The sequence below is a fragment of the Strongylocentrotus purpuratus genome, unplaced genomic scaffold, assembly GCF_000002235.5.
Source record: "Strongylocentrotus purpuratus isolate Spur 01 unplaced genomic scaffold, Spur_5.0 spur5_scaffold_13, whole genome shotgun sequence".
NCBI classification, from domain to species: Eukaryota; Metazoa; Echinodermata; class Echinoidea; order Camarodonta; family Strongylocentrotidae; genus Strongylocentrotus; species Strongylocentrotus purpuratus.
The window spans coordinates 14,149,661-14,174,823 of NW_022145598.1; the positions used below are offsets into that span (position 1 = coordinate 14,149,661).

At 39.6% G+C, this 25,163-nt stretch overlaps 1 protein-coding gene and 2 pseudogenes across 1 annotated transcript in view; all 3 read right to left on the reverse strand.

Annotated features, from left to right (window-relative positions):
* LOC591835 overlaps positions 1 to 6,638 on the reverse strand; it is a 15,510-nt gene extending 8,872 nt beyond the window's left edge. The window contains 2 exon segments of the mRNA XM_030983550.1: positions 1,067 to 2,867; positions 6,476 to 6,638. Of these exon segments, the coding sequence (XP_030839410.1) occupies positions 1,067 to 2,867; positions 6,476 to 6,506 (1,832 nt within the window). The 5' untranslated portion in view covers positions 6,507 to 6,638.
* Positions 6,639 to 11,114: 4,476 nt separating this feature from the next.
* On the reverse strand, positions 11,115 to 19,331 carry LOC591815 (annotated as a pseudogene).
* A 96-nt stretch (positions 19,332 to 19,427) lies between these two features.
* LOC591853 lies at positions 19,428 to 22,162 on the reverse strand (annotated as a pseudogene).
* Positions 22,163 to 25,163: the final 3,001 nt, after the last annotated feature.

Sequence of the window (25,163 nt, forward strand, 5' to 3'; positions counted from 1 at the left end):
AAGTCTGCTAGTTCCGTTAAGTGAGGTACAAGCACGTACAAGGCTAAACCCCAAAAAACATGATAACATTAAACAAATACTACAACATCAATGATATGATAGCAATCAATCGATAAAAATATTTAGGAGGTAAGATATCAAGCATTATAAATCCAAACGTTTAAATTTTATAGCATGTAGACGTTAAACCGGTGGAAACAATATCATCTAAGGAGAATTATTAAAGTTAAGTATTAAAGTGCAGTTAAGTGTCTTCATCAGATATTATTATTTCAGACAGACTGTGTGTACATGAATGGATAATTGACTATATCAATACATTATGTAAGAAAATATAATAGCATTATTTAAAAAAGAAGAATTATGTTGTTACTTATATCAATATATCCTTATATTTGGAGGTGCGTCTTTAGTGAGGTATAGAAAGCAGCGAGAGTTGTCCTCTATATTGCGTTACATGGGATCATGTTCCAATCGTCGGCAGTCTTTACATGAAACGAGTCCTTGTAGTAATCGTTTTTTGCAGAAGGTACAAACATCTTCTTGTTGTTGTTATTTCTACTTGTTCTATTGCTGGTGTAATTCTTGGACTGATATTTACTAAATCTTTGATATTGTTATCATTATGTCGTTAAAATCCATATGACCGAGTGTTCTGGGGACATCAAAAATATCCATCTAGAAGCGACATTAATTATGTCAGATGTGCGCTTTAATATTCACTGAATTCATCATGTGTAGACGAAAATGATACACTTCAACACATGGCCCTTAGTTCATGAGCCGATCAGATGGCGGAAAAAGAAGTCCTGACCAGCTTTATGGGAACTTAACAGTCCGTCTGAGCCAACTAAATGAGCGATGTGTCCGTTGACAGAGTACTGGTTCTGGCTAGCATGGCTGGAGATTAACGGAATGTTCGAGAATGATGTCCTGATAGAGGGGAAGATTAATAGAAATTAAGACACTGACGGTGTAAAGAACTGTGAATAGTTGTGCAGTAGAGCTGCCTTCGTAGGAATTTCCAGAGATATTTTGAGCTAGGGTCACCAAACCCTAAAAGAACGTTGGATACAGCATATAAATTGTCAATTCAAGCTGACACTTTAACCTTGGGTGTCCATCCCGTTGGGTTTCTAATGAGGCAGGTTTCCAGACAGGTGCGTAGATTTTATCAAGCATTTTGTTACCAAGGATCATATCAGCTGCTCTCTCTGCTATCATCATGGTTGGAGCATTGGTGTTCCCGCTCATGAGGCTGGGCATAATGGATGCATCAACAACTCTGAGATTCTGAACACCAAAGACTCGGGTTTGGCTGTCACAAACGGCCATAGGGTCATCTTCGGAACCCATCTTGCAGGTAGAGACTGGGTGGTAGATAGTTTCTGCGTTGGCGCGGATAAAGGCATCGAGCTCAGCATCCGTCCGGACGGCGGGTCCTGGTGACACTTCCTCTCCACGGAACTCATCAAAGGCTTTCTGCGCAATGATCTCTCGGGTGAGCCTGATACTTTCTCGCATGTCCCAACGGTCCATCTCGGTGTCAAGGTAGTTGGGGTCAATGATAGGATGCTCTCTGGGATCACGAGACTTGAGCTTAATGGATCCTGAGCTGGTCTCCCTCAATGTGTTGACATGAACCTGGAACCCATGACTTTTTCCCGGTATTCGCCCGTGGTTTTTAACGATACATGGCACAAAGTGCATCTGGATATCAGGATGTTTTACCCCAGCACGACTCCTAATAAAAGCAGCTGCTTCGAAGTGAGACGAGCTTGCCCACCCTGTATGGAACATAAACCACTCAAGACCAATTGATATCATAGTGAGAGGGAATTTCCACTGGGCCTTGTATAGGGACACGGGCTTCGTACAGGTATATTGGCAGTAGGCCTGCAAGTGATCTTGGAGGTTCTGCCCTACACCGGGAAGATGTGCAACCACTGGGATGCCTAGCGCTTTCAAGTCATCTGCATTTCCCACACCAGACAACATTAGCAGCTGCGGCGAATTTATTGCTCCCCCAGACAGAATTACCTCTTGCGATGCTCTTGCAAACTTCTTTACTTTCTTACAGGTGAACTCAATTCCTGTCGCTTTTGTTCCTTCGAACAAAACTCTGTCACATAATGACTTTGAAAGGATCGTCAGATTCTTCCTTTTTCGGACATCACCCGATTTAAGATATGCATTCGAAGAGTTCCACCTGCGACCTTTGTGAATTGTTTGGTCCAGCCGCCCTACACCTTCCTGCTGGTATCCGTTCATATCATATGAGTGTGGATATCCAGCTTCCTTGCCCGCCTTGATGAATGCATCGAAGAGAGGATTTTTTTGTTTGCTGGCGGAGACAAGAAGAGGTCCGCTGCCGCCTCTGTACTCATTTCCACCCTGCTCGTGGCATTGAGAACGTTTGAAGTACGGCAGACAATCCGCGAAAGACCATCCCTCAGCGCCCTCTCGCTCCCACCTATCATAATCCTCAGGATGTCCTCTGATGTAGACCATTGCGTTGATGGAGGAAGAGCCACCTAGGACCTTGCCCCTCGGCCAGAACATTTCCCTGTTGTTCATGTGCCTTTGAGGAGCTGTGTGGTAATACCAGTTGTAGGTTGTGCCACCCATACAGATATATACAGCAGCGGGCATCTGAACCTTCCACGTGTTATCTTTCGGTCCAGCTTCCAGAAGTAGAACCTTGTTGTTAGGTTGGGCAGAGAGGCGGTTAGCAAGAACACATCCTGCAGACCCTGCTCCAACGATGATGTGCGTGTAATCATCCTTGGAATGAACGCTGAAGGATTTCGATTGCTGGAAACCAGCAGCAGCAGGAAGAAAAGAGAGTTGCCTCAAGTTGTTCAGGCCTGTAATTAAGAGGAAAAGGGAGAATAAGAAAGGAAGAAAAAGAGAGTTATCGAAATGTAACAAACGAACTCCAGAAATATACTACAGTTGGTTATTTGAGTTTGAAGGAACAATTTCTTTTGACAACACGTACAAAATTAAACAATGACTGTAATTTTAGGTAACTGTTTTTGAAATCATGTAATAGGTTATTACATGATCAAAAAAAAATAAATAAATAAATAAATAAAATAAGAAGTGAAAATGTATATTGATCAACATATTAGAAAAGTTAAAACAATTCGGTTATAAGCAGCTGTTCTTGTGTATAAATTATGCTATATTATTGTAAAGCGCTTTCATAGGGACTTCTGATAAATTAAGTGTAAGGCGCTATATAAGCAAATTTAATTATATATGTATAACAGGGTATTTGTTGGTGTGATATTATTCTCTTTGACTGAAAGTGTGCTCCATGACATTGAACAATTGTATTACATGACATGTGTACAATTCACCAAAGGGTCATCATATTTCCAGGTGCTAGGCAGTGAGACCACACGAAGGAAATTCTAAGAACTTTAACATTAAAATAAGGCATGTGCCCTAAAAGAAGATGTAATTTTATTTTCCAGTTTGATCAGGGGTGGTGGAGCGTCCTTCAAGTTATAGGACATTTGTCTCTACATTATAATTATTACACCAGGGCCTGTGATCGTCAACTTTTTCTCTTGACGTGGTACAAGATACTGCTTTAGTACCATGTATGTTTTGCTATCATGTACGGTTGCTTGAACATTCATTTGCGAGCAAGCGAGCAAAAAAATCCCGACCGATTTCGACCGATTCGATTTATTTAAATGAAAATGAAAATTAGTAGAAGGGCATTTCCATAACTTTGATGGTTTTCAATATATAATTTGTATATTCGCACACGATAAACATCAGAGAGCGAGAATTAAAAAAAAAATTAAGAAAAATTATATGATGATGAATTATCTATCCGTAAATTTCTGCTCTTAGGTAGAGCAGATTTTAGAAGAAAGACAGAAATGTAGATACAATACTCTGTCAGGTGAGTGCAGTGGCGGATCCAGGCCCCCCCCCCCCCCCTAAATGAGCGAATTATTAGCCGGCTATTTCGCCGCTAAATATATTTCTCACGAATTGGGCCCCCTTCCCTACCGCGGCTGGTTCCGCCCCTGGGTGAGTAAGTGTGTGTGTGTGTGTGTGGTTGGGTTATTGCAGAGGTGTATCAATCAGATATGATTATTTACGTCTTGGGGGACCGACCTTTCATGTCACCTTCCGAAAGACGTGACTCAGTTTCGAACCAGCCTCCTCGGCAGCTGGATCAGGCTTATTTCCATATATCTTTGTAAGTATTTGTTCTTTGAACTACAGTGGTACTAGATAAATGAGCTATAGACACAACAATCGTAGGCATATAGACACAAAGAATGTAGGCACTTAAACAAAATAACTTTCCCGGGGTAAAGTTGAGTGTCCCTGGTGGCCCCCGATACACCAACCTCACAGGGTAGTATACTGTAACGTATTGAAAGTGTCTTAGATCTTAGATTATAATCCCCAGGCCAGCCAAGGGATGTGACATGGTTTCACATGGCGTACGTGCTTTCCTGAGATGGTGTTATGGCGACTGAGAGGATGTAAAACATTCAAGACATTTGTTGTCAAATCTATGATCCGATGTCAAAGGCTGACATTATATTTTAAACATTTAGATATTTCACTCCCCCCCCCCCCCAAGAAATAGGCCTCTATTTGTTTTCTGCAATATTTTGTCATTTATTTCATTATATGGGACCATGGATATGCACACTTTCTGTTGAAAATATGTCTTATTTTAGGACCAAACAGAGCACTGTTTATCACTACCATTAACCCTTGTCACTGAGGAGATGTGACCACACATTTTCCACCATTTCCCTCCCCATTTGTTTCATTCTGATCGCTTGCATGTGGTCCTTATCTAAACCAATTTAGGACAATACTTTCTAAAAGTGTACCCAGAGAGTAACTCACTATGTATACCACGTAATTGCAGTTCTATATATATGTAATTACGAAATCAAGCGGATTGCTTCAACATTGATGAGATTGTGCTTTAAAAAAAAACATCAACTAAAGTTTGGTGCGATGCGATATCACAAATTTAAGAAAACTACTACAGATAAAGTAAAAGAAAACCGAGGGTTAAAGATAAGTTGAGTACTGGTCATGCGATTGCATTTTGAAAGAAAAGGTGTGGAATGGATCAGAAAAAGTTGAACATGCATCATGTAAGTATTGGTGTGTACTGCAAGGTTCTGGAGTCATCAAAATCATAATAAATTTGGCCCAGTCTTGGTAAAGGAACAAGCACTGAACACAGAAAGATGTATATGGGACTACGCAAATGGTGTCGGGGCTACTAACCTTGATTTCCTTATCTGTATATGCCATTACTCAGCAAATATATATTTTCTACCAAAATTGTTTGGCAAATGACATTTATTTGTAATCTTGAACATTCAGTGCAAGTTTCGTTTGATTCTGTGAGAATTCATTTTTTTTTTTTTTTTTTTTGCCAGAACTCAAGTTTATCTTTAATGCCTAGATTATAAGATAAAACCGTTACAGGGGATGTCCAAATTCATGTAAATAGAACAACATTATCGAGTATGATCCTTGATAACGTATCAACTAAAATGTTGGGGTTTCAATATCTCAAAACGATGTTTGTTTTCCTGCTTTATGCTCGCACGGCTTTGTCGGTTTTCCTGTTCTCGAAGGATGCATCCGTGTTTTAACTTTTCACATTTTATATTGTTTTCGCGTATTTTTGCTGAATTATGTTTGTTAAATCGCGCTTTTAGGTAAATGTGTTCTCACATTTAGCAAGAAAGGGAGTTGAGGTTTTTTTTTTGCCGGGGCCCCCTTGGTTGGGACTCTCAGTATATGCTTGGGGACCCCTGCTGTTTGTTTTTCTGCCAGCTTAGGATTCCATTGGGACCGCCGAGGTTATTGACTGAGCGCCCTATACCTGGGAAAGTTTAACACTATGATGGAAGATATGGCAAAATCTAACCTTCCGAAATTAAAAAAAAAGTCATTGAAAGTCAAAGATATAACGAAATTTTCGAAACCGATATTTAAGAACATACATCATGATAAAGATTAATGATACATTCAATCATACATTAACTTCCTACTGTACCGAGGAAAAACAGAGAAAACATACAAACATGCCAAAGGCATTCGTCTAACAAATTCAGAGGCAAATATCGTCACAATCATACTTAACATACACACATGAAACAGTATAAAAAGATATTTAAAACAGGTATATTTTTCAAAAATTGGGACGTTCAGCGGACCCTAACTACTACTACTACTATACTACTACAACTCCAGATAATAGTGCTACTGCTACTACTACCTCTACTACAACAACAACAGCAACTACTACTACAGCTACTACTATATTTTATACTACTACAACTACAATGAATAAAAATACTCCTATTACTACTACTCCTACTACTTCTACTACTCGTGTACCTACTTCTGCTACTATGTTATCATTCCGAGGCCATATGAAATCGATAGTAAATGTCAAACTTACCTGGCCTAAACATTGCCAATGATAGATACATGATTTCTTCTTGGTCAAAATTTTCACACCAAAGAGAACTAGATAACTAGGTGAAGGACCATGAGTCGAGTCCGCGAGCAAGAATAAAATGACATATACGATGGCTGACTGACTGAGCGTGAGTGTGTTCGCTTGTCACAATCTCCAAGTTTTATATATCATTCCCCATACATTAACAAGGGGGAGTCAGAGGCGGTTCCGGAATTTTCCAAAGGGGAGGGGGTAGGGGGGCATAAAATGTAAGAAATTACGAGCGCGAAGCATTTAAGGCGTGGGGTCCTTAAGGTTCTCTATAGAACATTCTAAATATTTATGTGAATATTTCACTTATTTTATTTTCCATGCATCTATTTTTTCCGAAACATCAATAAAAAATGGCAAGTTCAGTAATAGTGAAGCCTGAACATTTTTTTTTAAAGAGGGGCGTGAAAAAGACCAAGCAGTAAGCGTGCCTGATCGCCCTGCTATAGAGGGGTCTTGGATCATTTTTCTGTAATCTACAGGATATTATGTTACCCCAAAGGAGGACAGATACATAGTCATTTTCCAGAGTGTTTTTCTAGTCTGCTTAAGATATTCAAATCCTTTAAGTCATTTTTCATTCCCCTTTAAGTCCAGAGGGTGTGATTCGTAACAGCCACTACCGACCAATCAGAGACAAGAAACAAGACCCAGTGAAATCGCGTCGACAGAACGTGCAACTAATACTAGCAGGATTCGGTCCCACCATCAGTCTTGTCTCTCCCACTTATTTCTTGTCTTTTTGAGTCACTATCTCTATATTCTACTTTAAAAAAACGGAAGGAAAAAGGGGGTACACCCCCATACCCCCCCCCCCCTTCCGCCCCCTGGATCTGCCCCTGGGGTAGAAAAGTCATGAATGTTGACACTAGCAGGCTCCGGTCCCACTATCAGTCTTGTCTCTCCCACTTATTTCTCGTCTTTTTGAGTCTCTATCTCTGTATTCTACTTTAAAAAATCGGAAGAAAAAAAAAAAAGGGGGTACATCCCCATGCCCCCCCCCCTCCACCCCTGGATCTGCCCCTGGGGTAGAAAATTCATGAATGTTGACTACATTTTACTTGTGTTTGTTGGATATGTTTGCTCGTGTCGCGTTGGATTACATGAAAAAAGGTTAACGACTACCATATACCGTAGAGTTCAACAATATAACCCCAACCCTCGGAGACAGATCAAGTTTATAACACGGAAAAATTGGATCACGAATTCGGGCACAAACTCCTAAATAATGCTGACAAACATAAATAAAACCTTATCGATGATATATAATATACATATACACAAGTATATAATACTAAAGGCGTCATTAGAGGGACATTTGGAGTGAAAAATTGAGTCATTAAGTAGACATTGTCATTAGGAGGACAATATGTTTTTTTCTTAACGTTTTTTATGTTTTATTTCTCATAGAAGGCCCAATTTGTTTATATATATCTCTCTCTATATATGTAATTTCACTAAAGGCGTCATTGGAGGAAAATTTGGAGTGAAAAAATGAGTCATTAAGTAGACATTAGGGTTAAGATTAGTGTTAGGGTTAGGGTTAGGTTTAGGGTTAGGTTTTAGGGTTAGGGTTAAGATTAGGATTTTTATGATGTCAACGTAATGTACCATTTAGGGTTATATATACATATATACATATATATATATATAATATTGCAAACAATCTTGTTGTCGCCTAGTTTCTTCATAATTTAAATTAGTTCCTCCTTCCTTTTGTCTCGCTGTCTCCTCCCCAACCCACCTCTCTCCCCCTTTCTCACTCACTCTCTCTCTCTCTCTCTCTCTCTCTCTTTCTCTCTTTCTCTTCCCACTCCCTCCCCCGCTCTCTTTCTCTCTCTTTCTCTCTTGGCTCGTGGAATTCGGTCTTCTTCTGCCTCGAGAAAAGAAAAAAGGAAATTCAAATCATTTCCTCATACTGCAAATATCAATAAGAATATATCGTTTTAATTGTACTACGTGGTTCTTTAAAATACTGAACCTGGCAGCCCGCAGGATAAATGACAATCGGTTTACATGAGAAAATCAATTTCACTTGCAAATCGTTATTCCAACAATTTTCACACAAGGTGCAAAAATTAAAAAGAACATATAGCAATAAAAGTAACCAAATATTTATAAAAAAAAGGTTCAAATTATATTAATAATAATACGAAAAATATTTTTTTCTTTTTAAGCACTTTTACAGAATATTGATCAGAGCGCTGATACAACAAAACAAACCAAAAAATGAAACAATAACGTATACAAATATATCACTCAAGAGTAAACGTAGTAATAATTGACAGTGTCTAAGCAAAATAAACAAATACTTTTCTGTTAAAGTAGTAGATACAGCAACAGTGGTGTTTCCAATCTGGAGGCACGGATCTTATACCAGATGACAAGAGGAGGACCTCGGTTTTGTCCTCTATAACCTGCAGGATATTGCTCGTCATCCATTGGTTCAGTTCACAGACACGTTTCTCTAGTTTATTGCGGGCTTCATTCAAACTAGCAGGATTACGTGGACAACTACAGTAAATCTGTATATCGTCTGCGTACAGATGACACAAAAGACCATGGCGTTTGATATTGTATCTCCAACAGGTCTGATGTAAATTGTGAAGAGTTGAGGCCCGATTACCGAACCTTCAGGAACACCATATCTCCGAAGATGAGAATCAAAGTTTTTTGCAGGCTTCATTCAGACTAGCAGGATTCCATGGATCAAAACTACAGTAAATTTCTGTATCGTCTGCATACAGATGACAACAAAGACCATGGCGTTTGATATTGTATCTCCAACAGGTCTGATGTAAATTGTGAAGAGTTGAGGCCCGATTATCGAGCCTTCGGGAACACCATATCTCCGAAGATGAGAATCAAAGTTTTTTGCAGGCTTCATTCAGACTAGCAGGATTCCGTGGATCAAAACTACAGTAAATCTCTGTATCGTCTGCGTGCAGATGATAACAAAGACCATGGCGTTTGATGATATCTCCGCCAGGTCTGATTTAAATTGTGAAGAGTTGAGGCCCGTGTACAGAACCTTCAGGAACACCATATATCCAAAGATGGGAATGAAAGCACTTCCCTTTCATAGATACACGTGCCGACCGTCCTATCGGGTATGGGTACGTTTATGCTCAACTTTTTCTGGCCAGAATGAGGAATTTGTTACGCGTTTAGTTCAAAACACGGTTGCGTCCTTTCTCATTTTGTAGAATCACCGAAAAACGGCGATCGTAGTCGCTGATCGTAAACTCACAAAAAGGTGCGTTTTGGATCGGCGATCCTGGGGAAGCAGAAACGCACAATCATTTGTAAACGCGTTTAAATGGGGTCAACGTAGCATGCGCTGTGCAGGGTTGCAAATCCAGCTGCAGAGCCAGAATCATGCCTGGAGGAGCCAGAGATGTGAGCATCAACAGTACATCATTGAACTGTGATTACGATGAGCGTTTCAAATCGCTCATTCTGCCTTCAAAATTGAGCATAAACGTACCCTAAAACCACTGTAGTGCTGAACCTTTGACACCATATTCTGTTCGTAGTCTTGCCAACAGTGTAAAATGATCTAGGGTGTCGAAAGCAGCACTCAGATCTAATAACACAAGACGTACTGCTTTCTCCTGATCATTGTCTTACAGAATGTCTTGCTTTACACGTTGCACTGAGAGATGGGGCTAAGAAAAGAGAGAGTAGAAGGAAGAGGTGCGGATGATGGGATGTAAGATAAGGAGAGTAAGAGAAGAGAGCACCAAGAGGAGGGAAGTGGAAAGAACGGATTAGACATGGAGAAGAGGTAAAGGAAAGAAATGAAGGGAAGGGTAGAAAGAGAGGGAGAGAGACAGAGAGACAGAGAGAGAGATACAGACAGAGAGGAAGATAATGCGACAATAGGAGGAAGCAAAATACTATGTATACAAAATTACAGTTCATATATGGTGCCATGTTATACGTTTTTTATACAAAGTATGAAGCTGAAAAAACAATCAATACAATTTTGATTGTTTAGGTATGAGAATTTGCATAGAGATATAAAACTTATAAGTAACGAATAAACAATCCAAATATATCAATATTGATGTACACATGTTGAACGTGTATTATATACATGTAAATTGCAATAATGTAATATTACTGAATGTGAAAACAAAAATTATAGGGGGAGGGGGAGAGGATATAATCGAAAGCAGGTGAGGGAAGAGGCAATAGAGCGAGAAAAAGAGAGGGAAGAGAGATGAATGAGAGAGAGAGAGAGAGAGAGAGAGCGGAAGAGAGAGAGAGAGGGGGGGGGGGGGGAGAAGGAGAGGAAAATCCTATAGAAAGAGCGGGGTTGAACCTAGTTATTCACAATACCACTACAACAGTTGTTGGGTCGGAAAGACCATACAATTACACAATGTATATGATATTTCAGTTATGTGAAACAATATTATACACACGTTTCATTATTGAATCAAGCGACATGTACATTCATTTAGGCCCGGAAGTTTGCATTTACCTGGAAAAACCCAATCACAATCAACTGCACTTATTCCAAACCAGGAGTCACATACATAAATGTTTCAGTAAATGTGAGATGTACATACTTTATACTTGTCTATCATCCTAAAGTAAAAAGTTGGTAGGAATGCGTAAAGTGATGAAGTATATTCCTTATTAAAATAGTGGTATGTACTATTCGATAATATTAGGAGATATGGTACTGAACTTTTAGGCTGTCAGCTTAACTTTGGGTTCCCCATCCCTTTGGGTTTCTAATGACGCAGGTCTCCAGACAGGTGCGTTGATTTTCTCAAGTTGTTTGTTACCAAGGATCATATCAGCTGCTCTCTCGGCTATCATAATGGTTGGAGCATTCGTGTTTCCACTGGTGATGCTTGGCATAATGGACGCATCAACAACTCTGAGATTCTGCAGGCCAATTTCCCGGGTGCTGCTGTCAACAACGGCCATAGGATCCTCTTCAGAACCCATCTTGCAAGTGCTGGTTGGGTGGTACATAGATTCCCCTTTCGCACGGATAACGGCATCGAGCTCAGAATCAGTCTGGGCAGATGACCCTGGGGTCACTTCCTCTCCTCGGAACTCATCAAAGGCTTTCTGAGCAATGATCTCTCGAGTGAGCCTGATACTTTCTCGCATGTCCCTACGGTCACTTTCAGTGTCAAGGTAGTTGGGGTCAATTATAGGATACTCTGTAGGATCACGAGACTTGAGTTTAATGAATCCCCGGCTGGTCGCTCTCAATGTGCTGACATGTACCTTGAACCCATGACAGTCGCCCAGTATTTGCCCATGATAATGAGCTAATACTGGCACAAAGTGCATCTGGATATCAGGATGTTCTACTCCAGCACGACTCCTTATAAAAGCACCTGCTTCGACATGATTCGTGGCCGCGAGACCTTTCTGGAACATGAACCAATCAAGACCGATGGCCACCATAGCGAAAGGATGTTTCCACTTAGCCTTGTATAGAGAAACGGGCTTCGTACAGGTATATTGGACACAGATCTGGGAGTGATTTTTGAAGGTTCTGTCCTACACCGGGAAGATGGGCACCCACTGGGATGCCGAGCGCTTTCAAGTCATCTGCATTTCCCACACCAGACAACATTAGCAACTGAGGCGAATTCACTGTTCCCCCAGACAGAATTACATCTTGCGATGCTTTTGCAACCTTCTTTACTTTACTACAGGTGAACTCAATACCTATCGCTTTTGTTCCTTCAAACAAAACTCTATCACACAATGATCGTGAATGGATCGTCAGATTCCTCCTTTGTTGGACATCACCCGATCGAAGATATGCATTCGAACAGTTCCACCTGCGACCTTTGTGGATTGTCATATCTATCCACCCAACACCTTCCTGCTGATGTCCGTTCATATCAGATGTGTATGGATATCCACATTCCTTGCCCGCGTTAACGAATGCCTCGAAGAGAGGATTTTTGGATTTGCTGGTGGAGACATGAAGAGGGCCATTGCCACCCCTGTAGTCATTTTCACCGAGCTCGTGGCATTGGGAACGTTTGAAGTAGGGCAAACAATCCGCGTAAGACCATCCCTCAGCGCCCTCTCGCTCCCACCTATCGTAATCATCAGCATGTCCTCTGACGTAGACCATTATATTGATGGAGGAAGAGCCACCTAGAACCTTGCCCGTCGGCCAGAACATCACCCTGTTGTTCATGTGCCTTTGCGGAACTATGTGATAATACCAGTTGTGGGTCTTGTCGCCGATAGAGAGCATTATGGCAGCGGGCATCTGAATCTTCCACGAGTTGTCTTTCGGTCCAGCTTCCAGAAGTAGAACTTTGTTGCTAGGTTGGGCAGAGAGACGGTTTGCAAGAACACATCCTGCAGACCCTGCTCCAACGATGATGTGCGTGTAATCATCATCACCACTTTCCTTGGTCTGAACACTGAATGATTTCAACTGCTGGAAATAGGAAGAAGCAGGAAGAAAAGAAAGCTGCCTCAAGTTGTTTAGGCCTGTTTTCGAGGGTGAAAGGGAGAGTAAGAAAGAATTAAAAAATGTATTTAAAAAAACGACTCTAGAAATACTAAAGTTGGTTATTTGAGTTTGGAGGAAAATTTCCTCTAATGCCTACAAGTCCGAAAATTTGGCAATGGCTATGGGATGAGTTTATACAAAATATTGGCCGTAATTTTGATAAATGTGGACATGAAAACCATTTCTTCAATAGGTGGTACTGCACACTCTAGACTAGTTGTTTAATCATGTAATAGGTTAATACATTATCAAACATCTAGAAATCTAGTCATTTGATTGGTCGAAATTGGCGTCACGATTATAGACATGCTCGCCTACCGGTAAATGGTCTTTAAAAAGATGCCCGCATGCCCGCCTACCGGTCCATAGTCTTTTACAAGATGCCCCATTGAACATATAAAACAATTATCCCTCTCATATCAGTCATTATATCTATGGTATTGATCAACACATTAGAGGCTGTTCACACCGCAATGAGATAGCGCGGTCTATCGTAGCTCCCCCTTTTTTCTAGCGCGCGCTCAACCGCGCTCTCTCTCTTGGAGGCTGTTCACACCGCAATGAGATAGCGCGGTCTATCGTAGCACCCCCTTTTTTCTAGCGCGCGCTAGCCCGCGCTATCTCTCGTGGACCACCCCCAAGAGGTGCTCCAGTGTTGGCTCGCCGTGGCTCGCTGTTGGGCGGACCGAAACGACGTTGTACCTTCCAAACCGCGGAGATAGCGCGGTCTAGCGCGCGCTATCTGTGCCGGTGTGAACAGCCTCTTAGACACATCAAAATCAAATTTGGTTATTACTGCAGGTGATCTTGTCCTTTGATAGTTTCTATGGAGACCTAAAGCATCCATATTGCTGCAAATATATGCACGGTCTCTTCAGCTTTTCTGGTTTATTTTATGGTAGACCATGTCTTAACCTTCTATAGGTGACATATTACGCAATTTCGAACTCATACTACTGGAATTAGTTTTAACGTGTTAACCTACCTATAGAGACGGCAACATTTTGAGTCCTTCTCTCTTTACCCAACAATCCGCGCACAGCGAAGCTCTTATTACGGAAGCACGTTTTACTGAAATGTCTTGTTTATCTAAGGTCTTTGCTACTACTATTACTACTACTACTACTACTTCTACTACTACTACTACTACTACTACTACTACTACTACTGTTACTACTACTACTACTACTACTACTACTGCTACTACTACTACTACCTCTACTACTGTTGCTGCTGCTGCTACCACTTCTAACACTGTTACTTCTACTACTTCGATCCCTACTACTACTACTACTACTACAACAACAAATATCACTTCTACTACTACCACTACTACTACAACAGCAACTACCACTGCAACTACTACTACAACTACTACTGTATGTACTACAGCTAATAATATTACTCCTACTATTGCTACTAGCTACTACTTTTACTGTTATTATTACTACCCATTCATGCTATTACTACTACTATTAATATATCTAGGCCATATGGAATCGATATTTAATGTCAAACTTACCTTGCCTAAACCCTCCCAATGAAAGATACATGACTTCTTCCGGGTCAAAACATTCACACCAACGTAATCTCTAGAGAACTAGGCGAATGATTATGCGTCGAGTCCGAGCAAGGATGTAATGGCATACACGAAAGCAGACTGACCCTGAACGTGTTCGTGTGTGTGTGTGTGTGTTTGTCATACCTTGCTGGTTTTATTTGTAATTATCCATACGTTAACAAAGAAGAGGGTTAGAAATGTCATTGAAATATATTGAATAGCATTTGTTCGATACGTTTGCTTTTGTCGCATGGAAAAAACAGGAGTAAAGGTTAACGACTACCATACGCTAAGTTCGTCAATATACCCCTTTACAGAAATACAAGTATTTATTGTTACTCCAATCTCTTTTTTCTTCTTTTCCCCGTTTACATCGCTGTTAGTTATTTCCCATAGTCAAATATTTTTTGTTTACAAATCACATTGCCACTGGGTAACATGAGCAATAACCTCGATGGGAATTGGGTCAGTTTACGCGTGTTTCCTTATTGCCTATTTAGGAATGCGTTTTTTTTATCACTTCCGTCGATTTCCCAACGCTCTGTCTGAGCAATTCGCCGACTGGTTGTCTGGAGTGGGCGGGGTCGGGGTGTGAGGCGATCTGTCTTACCTGCATGTTGCGTGTGGATTGTGTGTGTTTGGGGGGGGGGGCGGTTGTGTGTTTGAGTGTTAGTATAAGAGTGTTGAGGGTGTGTGTGTGTGTGTGAGGGGGGGGGTGGGTAGAGCGACTTTGCTCGACTTTGTTCCTCCAACCTGTTGGTGGTCTGGAGTTTCCATTGTACCCGTGGATGGCTTATTTTTACTCCTTTTCTTTCATTTTGGGCCCAACGAAACTTTCAGTTTCTGATGCAATGCTATCTCGAGGTTCTTGCTGTTGTACTTGTAATTGTTATAATTCTGATTATTTCTATTACGTGTACTCTGCCTTTTTTCCCCCAGATCATCTCAATCGTTTGCAACACGGGCTGATTGATTACGACTCCAGACACATATTCTGAAACAATGCTGAAAAACATAATTTCGTCCTTGTTTTCACGAAGTGACGGTAGTGAGGAAAATCGTCACGTAAAGTGAATGCAATTTTTTTTTCACTACCGTCACTTCGTGAAAACAGCGACGATTTATTTATAATCAATATTTCAGATTTTTATCTAATAGTCACATTAGATTAAATGCTGACATTCATATTAGATTATATGCTAATATTCATATACACTGTTGCTCATATAGTTGGAATATTTTTGTTTTACCCCAATTTATGGAATTATTTAAAAAAACATTAAAAAATCCTCTGGACGGCCATGCATTATAACTCAAGGCATGGGCACACACAGGATTTGTTTATGTTGGGAACCGGGGTAAAATGCAATAAATTATTGAAAATTTATTGCATTTTCTTTGTTGTTGTTTTTTGTTTATGGAAACCGCCCCCTACCCTAGCCCCCGCTGTGTACAGTCATGGTTCAGTGACAAAGCAATGGCCCCGTAACTGTGAGGCCCCAGGATCAAAACCGTGTCGATGTGCTATATTAGTGCCCTTTTGTAGGTCATTAATCCTCATTACTGTCATTTATGACTCTATGGCGTAGGTCCCCTAGTTGATAAGCATAGTAGCATACACATGCTTTAGCAGTCACGCAAAACACACATTGGCAAATTATTATTCAATAAAATCTGAGAATGTATACTATTGTCTAGATCTATTATTTTAAAATTATTTTTTAAAATAATTCCATAAATTGGGGTAAAACAAAAATATTCCAACTACATGAGCGACAGTGTATATGTGTATACATAGATATACGTATATATATATAGTTACATGAATGTAGGCCTACATACACATCATGATACCGTATCCGGACACATACCCCCCGGAAATCCACCCCCGGATAACCACCCCAGTCAACTACCCCCTAGGACAACTAACCCACAGGACAACTTCCCTCTAGGACGACTAGCCCTGGACATCCACCCGCGGATAACCATCCCCAGTCATCTACCCTCTAGGACAACTAACCCTCAGGACAACTTCCCCCTAGGATAACTACCCCGGAAATCTACTCCCCGACAAATACCCGTAGGATAGTTGTCCGGGGGTAGTTGTCCTAGAGGATGGTTGTCGTAGGGGTTAGTTGTCTGGGGGTAGTTGTCCGGGGGTCGTTTTTCAAGGGGGTAGTTGTCCGGGAGTAGTTGTCCAGGGGTATTGGTCCGGGGGTAGTTGTCTGGGGACTAGCTGTCCGGGCGTAGTTGTCCTGGGGGTAGTCGTCCTAGAGGGTGGTTGCCCTAGGGGGTAGGTGTTCGGATACGGTCTTATGTGTATGTACATACATGTAACTAATGTATACACATATATATGAATATTAGCATATATTCTGAAATATTGTTTATAATGTTTTTCAGAATTGTTACGGAATTTGCAATTCTTCCTGTTAGGGACCGGTAGAAAATGCAATTAATTGATAATTTATTGCATTTTCTTTGTTTTTTATTATTTGTGGGGGCTGCCCCCTACGGTACCACCCGTTGCGTACATTCATGATTCAGTGGTAAAGCAATGGCCTCGTTACTGTAATGCCCCATGATCAAAACCGTGTCGATGTGCTATATTAGTGCCCTTTTGTGAGACATTTATTTCCATTATTGTCAGTTATGAGGTACACAATGTAGGTCCCCTAGTTAATAAGCATAGTAGCAAACCCATGCTTTAGCAGTCACGCAAAACAAACACTTGCAAAAAATTATCCAATAAACAACCTGAGAATATATACTATTATCTAGATTTATTAGGAATAAATCATCGTCAAAATTATTCCATAATTAGGATCTAAAAAATGTATTTCATCTTTATGTCCAACAATATTAAATAAAACAATCTAAATAGATAGCCTACTTTTCTTCATCATTTAGTTCATCCACCATTTTGTCTCTCTGCCCCTCCCCTATCTTTCTCTTTTCATCTCCTCCTCTCCCTCTTCCCCCTCTCTCTCTCTCTCTCTCTGTCTCTCCCTCTTGGCTTCTTGAATTTGATTTTCTTAACGTAGACCTTATTTTTTTGTTGAAATAAATCTTTATTCAGATAAAATCATGGATAACATCGTAGTACATAAATATTCATAACAAAGCACTTAATCACATGTCTAAATGAGGTTAAATCAAATTATATCTCTATTTACTTGATAGCAGATTTTAAATTAGTAATTGTCTTCTTCCACTTAATAATATTCAAATTCGTTGTCTTAGTTTTGTTTTCCTCTACTTCTATTTTTTATTTCAACATAAACAAAAAATGTTTGCTTATTATTCTCGTCACTACATTTTTATTAAATTGATTTCCAACACTTGCTTTATAGATTGCAAATAAAGCATAATGAAGTATTAAATCAATATCTGTAACATTTTCTTTTGCGTCATGAAAACCATATACAACACAAATGGGTGAGAATTTAAAATCTTTACAGAAGGAGTTACATAATAATACTTCAATCACGTTCCAAAATCGGTAAATATTTTCGCATTAAAAAAATACATGTATAATACTACCAGGTTTATTTCAGTAATAACACAAATTGTTTTCTTTGATTTTAACAGGTGTTGGTAAAATACTATACATAAATTTAAAGTTGAATTGTATCAAATAATTATCACGAGCATATTTCAATTTAAATAACCATAAAGAATCCCACTTAATAGTAAAATTTGCCTGTAAAGTTTGTTCCAGAAGTCTACCGCCCTAGATGGTTTTTGGATTAATTTTATGAGTTCCGTATATATTTTTTTTTCACAGTAATAGAGTGTATTGAGAATTCAAAACTATTCAAATTCAAATTAGAGTATATCACTGATTTACGTTTGTAATCGTTGAAATCATAAACTTGTTCGCCATATTTTATGATTCGCCTCCATCTTTGTTGTATTGCGGTAGACCTATATAAACAGTTCTGCCTCGAGAATCGAAAAAACGAAATTCAAATTATTTCCAAACACAAAAAATAAATATACGAACATATCGTTTTATTTGAATTGTATGGTTCATTGAAATACTGAACCTGGCATCGCGTGGAATAAATGACATTTAATTTACATGATTAAAGCAAGTTCACTTGCACACCATTGTTTTAACAACTTTGACTTGTCGTGGAAACATTAAAAAGAACATGTAGCAAAAAAAAGTAACTAAATATTCTTAAAACAGGTTCAATTTATGTTTTTAATACTAATAAAAATAATTGTTTCTTATTAAGGGCTTTTAATGAAATTGATTGAGCGGTGACTCAACAACAAATACAACAACTATATTTGGAACAATATCATATATACATATAGCAATAAGGAGTAAACATAGTAATGATCAATATGTAAAGATTGGGCATGATATTAATAGCAATATTATAAAAGACAAGGACATAATAGTAGCAATGGCATCAGACTTTCGAGGCTTGAGCGGCACATCCTGTCCAAACCAAATCTGCATCAGTACCACCACCATCCCCTTCACTCCGGATGTGATTGGGACTAATAGTGAGCGCTACAAGTCCTGCTGCGGAGTTCTCGAGTTGGCGTTGCAGCTTGTAGTTAGGAAGATGTATCAGAGGAGAATTGCACGATACTAAGCGTGAAGAGATGGGTGAACGAATCATGGTTTCAGTAGCCTTGCGTGTCAGGAGTCTTCGGATGTGCGAAAGGTTGCGGAGTTGGGATCTAATGGCTGGGGTACATGATGATTTCGTCATGTTCGAATCGATAACAACACCAATGTTCCAGCATTTATTTGTAGGGCTGATCTGATCATCACAAAATGTATCATCAGGTGTCTCACATATATATATATATATATATGTAAATGTCTCAGTATGATGTGTGATGTGTATACTTGTTACATTAAACAAAGACCAAACTTCTTCCTGAAGTGAAAAATTAGTAGGAGTGAGTAGGTGATAATGTAAACTAATTTTCTACCAGATGCATGCAAACTTTGGGCTCGACTGTACGAATATGTTGAGATAATTGTATGTATTATTCGATAATCTGAGGATATATGGTAATAAACTTTTAAGCTGTCAGCTTAACTTTGGGTTCCCCATCCCTTTGGTTATCTAATGACGCAGGTCTCCAGACAGGTGCGTTGATTTTCTCAAGTTGTTTGTTACCAAGGATCATATCAGCTGCTCTCTCTGCTATCATAATGGTTGGAGCATTGGTATTCCCACTGGTGATGCTGGGCATAATGGACGCATCAACAACTCTGAGATTCTCTATGCCAATGACCCGGGTGGTGCTGTCAACAACGGCCATAGGATCCTCTTCGGAACCCATCTTACAGGTGCCGGTTGGGTGGTAGATAGTTTCCGCTTTGGCGCTGATGAAGGCATCGAGCTCAGAATCCGTCTGGACAGAGGATCCTGGTGCCACTTCCTCTCCACGGTAGTCATCAAAGGCTTTCTGCGCAATGATCTCTCGAGTGAGCCTGATGCTTTCCCGCATGTCCTTACGGTCAATTTCGGTGTCAAGGTAGTTGGGGTCAATCATAGGAAACTCTGTAGGATCACGGGACTTGAGTTTAATGAATCCTCGGCTAGTCTCTCTCAATGTGTTGACATGAACCTGGAAGCCATGGCAGTCGCCTGGTATTTGCCCATGATAATGAGCTAATACTGGCACAAAGTGCATCTGGATATCAGGATGTTTTACTTCAGCACGACTCCTTATAAAGGCACCTGCTTCGAGGTGAGCCGTAGTTCCTAGCCCTGTCTGGAACATGAACCACTCAAGCCCGATGCCAACCATAGTGAAGGGATGTTTCCACTGGGCCTCGTATAGTGTAACGGGCTTCGTACAGGTATATTGGACATAGACCTGCAAGTGATCTTGGAGGTTCTGCCCTACACCGGGAAGATGTGCAACCACTGGGATGCCGAGCGCTTTCAAGTCATCTGCATTTCCCACACCAGACAACATTAGCAACTGAGGGGAATTCACTGTTCCCCCAGACAGAATTACATCTTGCGATGCTTTTGCAACCTTCTTTACTTTATTACAGGTGAACTCAATACCTATCGCTTTTGTTCCTTCAAACAAAACTCTATCACACAATGATCGTGAATGGATCGTCAGATTCCTCCTTTGTTGGACATCATCCGATTTAAGATATGCATTCGAACAGTTCCACCTGCGACCTTTGTGAATTGTCATATCTATCAACCCAACACCTTCCTGCTGATGTCCGTTCATATCAGATGTGTATGGATATCCAGCTTCCTTGCCCGCGTTAACGAATGCCTCGAAGAGTGGGTTTTGGGATTTGCTGGTAGAGACATGGAGAGGGCCATTGCCACCCCTGTAGTCATTTTCACCGAGCTCGTGGCATTGGGAACGTTTGAAGTACGGCAAACAATCCGCGTAAGACCATCCCTCAGCGCCCTCTCGCTCCCACCTATCGTAATCCTCAGCATGCCCTCTGACGTAGACCATTCCGTTGATAGAGGAAGAGCCACCTAGGACCTTGCCCCTTGGCCAGAACATCTCCCTGTTGTTCATGTGCCTTTGAGGAGCTGTGTGGTAATACCAGTTGTGGGTCTTGTCACCGATAGAGATCATTAACGCAGCGGGCATCTGAATCTTCCACGAGTTGTCTTTTGGTCCCGCTTCCAGAAGTAGAACTTTGTTGCTAGGTTCGTCAGAGAGACGGTTGGCAAGAACACATCCTGCAGACCCTGCTCCAACGATGATGTGCGTGTAATCATCATCACCACTTTCTTTTGTCTGAACGCTGAAGGATTTTGACTGCTGGAAACCAGAAGCAGCAGGAATAAAAGATAGTTGCCTTAAGTTGTTCAGGCCTGTATTCGAGGAGAAAAGAGAGAATAAGAAAGAATGATAAAGTGAGTTATCAAAATGTTAAAAAACGGCTCCAGAACACTAAAGTTAGTTATTTGAGTTAGGAGGAAAAATTTCCTTTAATGCTAGCAAGTCAAAAAAAAATATGCAATGGCTATGGGATGGATTTATACAAAATATTGGCCGTAAATGTGGACATTAAAATCATCTTTTCAATAGGTGGTACTGCACACTCTAGTTATTTAAACATTTAATAGGTTAATACATTATCAAGCATCTTAAGTATGCAGTAGAAATGTTTATATACCTCTTTTTAGAAATCTAGCCAAAATTGGCGTCATGATTATAGTCATTCCCGCCTACCGGTCAATAATCTTTTGAAAGATGCCCGCATGCCCCACTGAACCGACCGCATAAATACACTTTGGTGAGATCCCCCTTGGTTTACGTGTAAACAGTTCTTTGTGCGAGCGCGGATACAAAATACAGTGCAGTGTGTTTGCGATTCCCGAATGATTGTAACATTCAGGCAACTTTCCAGCGAAGAGTTACAGACAGTGTCTCAGATTTACTGTGATGTTCCAGTCTTTACTCAAGAAAAGGATGAGGTATTAAAGAATTCTTTGTTGATTCTTTTGTGAATTCGATATATAACTTTGTTTTGTTTGAATGCTTTAATATTCGAGGCATAATTGTTTTATAGGCTCTCAGGGATGTAAAGTGCCATTGAGCCTATAAAAGCTATTCCTCTCATAGCAGTCATTATAATTGATCAACATATAAGACACATCAAAATCAAATTTGGTTATTGCAGCAGGTGATCTTGTCCGTTGATAGTTTCTGTGGAGGCCTAAAGCATTTAGTGATCGTTGTCGCTGATGTTGAAATCAAGTCTAAAATTATGAAATTGTATATAATAAACTCTTCATGTTGTATGGCTCCCTCTTGAGGTCAAGATATTAATTAAGCTATAAAACAATGTTTCTTGACGAGAATCGACCGATTAGCTCTTCCCGTTTGTAAATGATATATCACAACTACATATTTTAAGATTTTCATGGTCGCAGCTACCTTTGTACGGCTGTAGGCGCTATTTGAAATTTATCAAAATTTACCGGGAGCACCGGTAAATCTTTATATTCAATTTTTATCGAAAGCAGAAGTGTTTTAGGGGCTAAATTTTCTTGTGCTTATAATACATCCACAGGGGCATCCTAATATATCAAAATTGAAAAGAATCACTATCCACCCAATTTTCAAAAGTTCCCAAACCTTTGTATTACCTTTAACCAATCTTGTGGAGACGGTAACGTTTTGAGTCCTTTTTTACACAACAATCCGCTCATAACGAAGCTCTTATTACAGAAGCACGTTTACTGAAAAGTCTTGTTTATCTAAGGTCTTTGCTACTACTACGATACTTCTACTAATTACAATGGATGGATATCAGAAACGTTCCCAGTCAAGAGAGGGATTCGTCAAGGCTGTCCTCTTTTAGCATCACTGTTCATTGCTAATAGAGTTAGGAAAAATAATATCATTCAGAAATTTGATTTTAAAGGGTGCCACTGTACACTTTAACTTGACAAGAAAAGGTGGTCTCTCTCCCGCCTTTGAACGTATCTGAAACAGATATATGGCGCCATACAAATGCTGTTTATCATCATCATCATCATCTTTGTTAGTCAACAGAACCTGTACAGTTCTTAGGATATTTTATTTCTGCACACTTATATTATGCTACAAAATTGAGTTGGGAAAATAAATTAACCAAACTACAGAAACTCCTGAATAACTGGAGGAGTAGAAACCTCACAATATTTGGAAGAATCACTGTTGTTAAATCAGTGGCTTTAAGTCTAATAGTTAATTTAATGATTGTAGCAGGCACTTACGCAGCGGGGAAGGGGGTTGACCCCCCCCCCCCTCTTTTTTTGTTTAATTAAAAAAAAAATTATTAAAAAAAAGTGTGCTCTTAACTCCCCCCCCCCCCCCGCTTATTCAGCGGCTGGCTGAGTCTTTGCGAAATTTTCGGCGCGATTTCAAAATGTTAACCCCCCCCCCCCTGACAAAATCCTGCGTACGCCACTGGATGGTAGACACGATTCCACCAAAGTGTCTGCAGAAATTGAATAAATTAGTTTTCAATTTCATTTGGAAATCCAAAATCGACAAGGTAAAAAGGTCCATCCTTACTCAAGATTATGTCCAAGGGGGATTACATATGGTTAACATTGAGAAACAGACACTAAGTTTTTGTTTAAGATGTCTTTGTAGATTACTGGATGACAGTAAAGGTCCATGGAAATATACGTAGAATTATTGGTTTGATTTGCTCGATGGCGTAAATCTTTTTTGATAAGCAAATAGTATGGCATAACAAGGATATTGTTTTTAATACGAAGTCTGTGTTTTACGCAGATTGGTTTGGTTGTGGAATAATTTATTTAAAGGACCTCTTTGAAGACTTTTTTGTCTATTAAAGACCTGTCAGTACGCCTTGAGACAATACAAAGCAATCAAAATCTTTAATTCGATAATACTAAATTGAAGAAAGCTATTCCAAAGATATGGTTCAGTGATCTTACAAAGGAAGATACTGAACCAGTATATTATACTCACTCTCTAGAAATTCCTTATTCAAATTTGGAAGAGTGTATTTACTTATCAGTGACGTAAGCAGCAAACGTTTCTACAATCTGAAACATACATTCAGCAACAGATGCTGTCTTCTTTTTTCTTTTTTTCTTTTTTTCTTTTTTTTTTGGGGGGGGGGAATATACTACAAAGAAATATTGACTGGTCTTCCGTGTTCAAAAGGAATTTAACATATGCAAGGGAACATCGGTTAAGGGAGTTCAATTTTAAATTGCTGTACAATATACTACCTGTTAGAAACAATCTTTACAAATGGGGATTAGCAGACGACAGATACTGTTCCCAGTGCCATGTCATAGAGGACATAGTGCATGTGTTTATCGAATGTGAACAGAATAAGAATTTCTTTGATTATATCAAACATGTTATGAAGTACACTGTTAGTATTGATTTTGACATGGATATCTCTTGTTTGCTTAAGATTAATATTGATAGAGAGTTGGACGTTGTAACAACGATCGCATTCTGGTGTATATACAAAATGTTTGTCATCCGTAATAAGTATGGATTTAATGAAAACCGTTTCAAACTAAGATACGTATTTGAATGAGAAATCGAAAACAGAATTGTTGTAAATCAGGAGCTTAAAAAGCCTGACCAGGGGTTGCCAAAGATACTGTTACAAGCACTTTAGATGAAAAGTAGCAAACTACTGTATAGTTGATCAACAAATATGTCATTTCTGTTGATAACATTGTTCTCACAAATTTATTTTGATGTTTGAATGTAAATAAACACCTCATTAGAGGCACAAAAAAATATTTCTACTAATAATCACTTCAACTTCTACTACAACAACTACTACTAATACTAATAATAATAATACTACTACTACTATTAGTACTACTTCTACTACCACCACCACCACCGCCACCACTATACTACAACAACAACTACTATTACCACTACTACTACTACAACTATAACTACTACTACTACTACTACTACTACTACTACTACTACTACTACTACTACTACTACTACCACTACTACTACTACTACTACTACTACTACTACTACTACTACCACTACTCCTACTACTACTACTACTACTACTACTACAACTACTC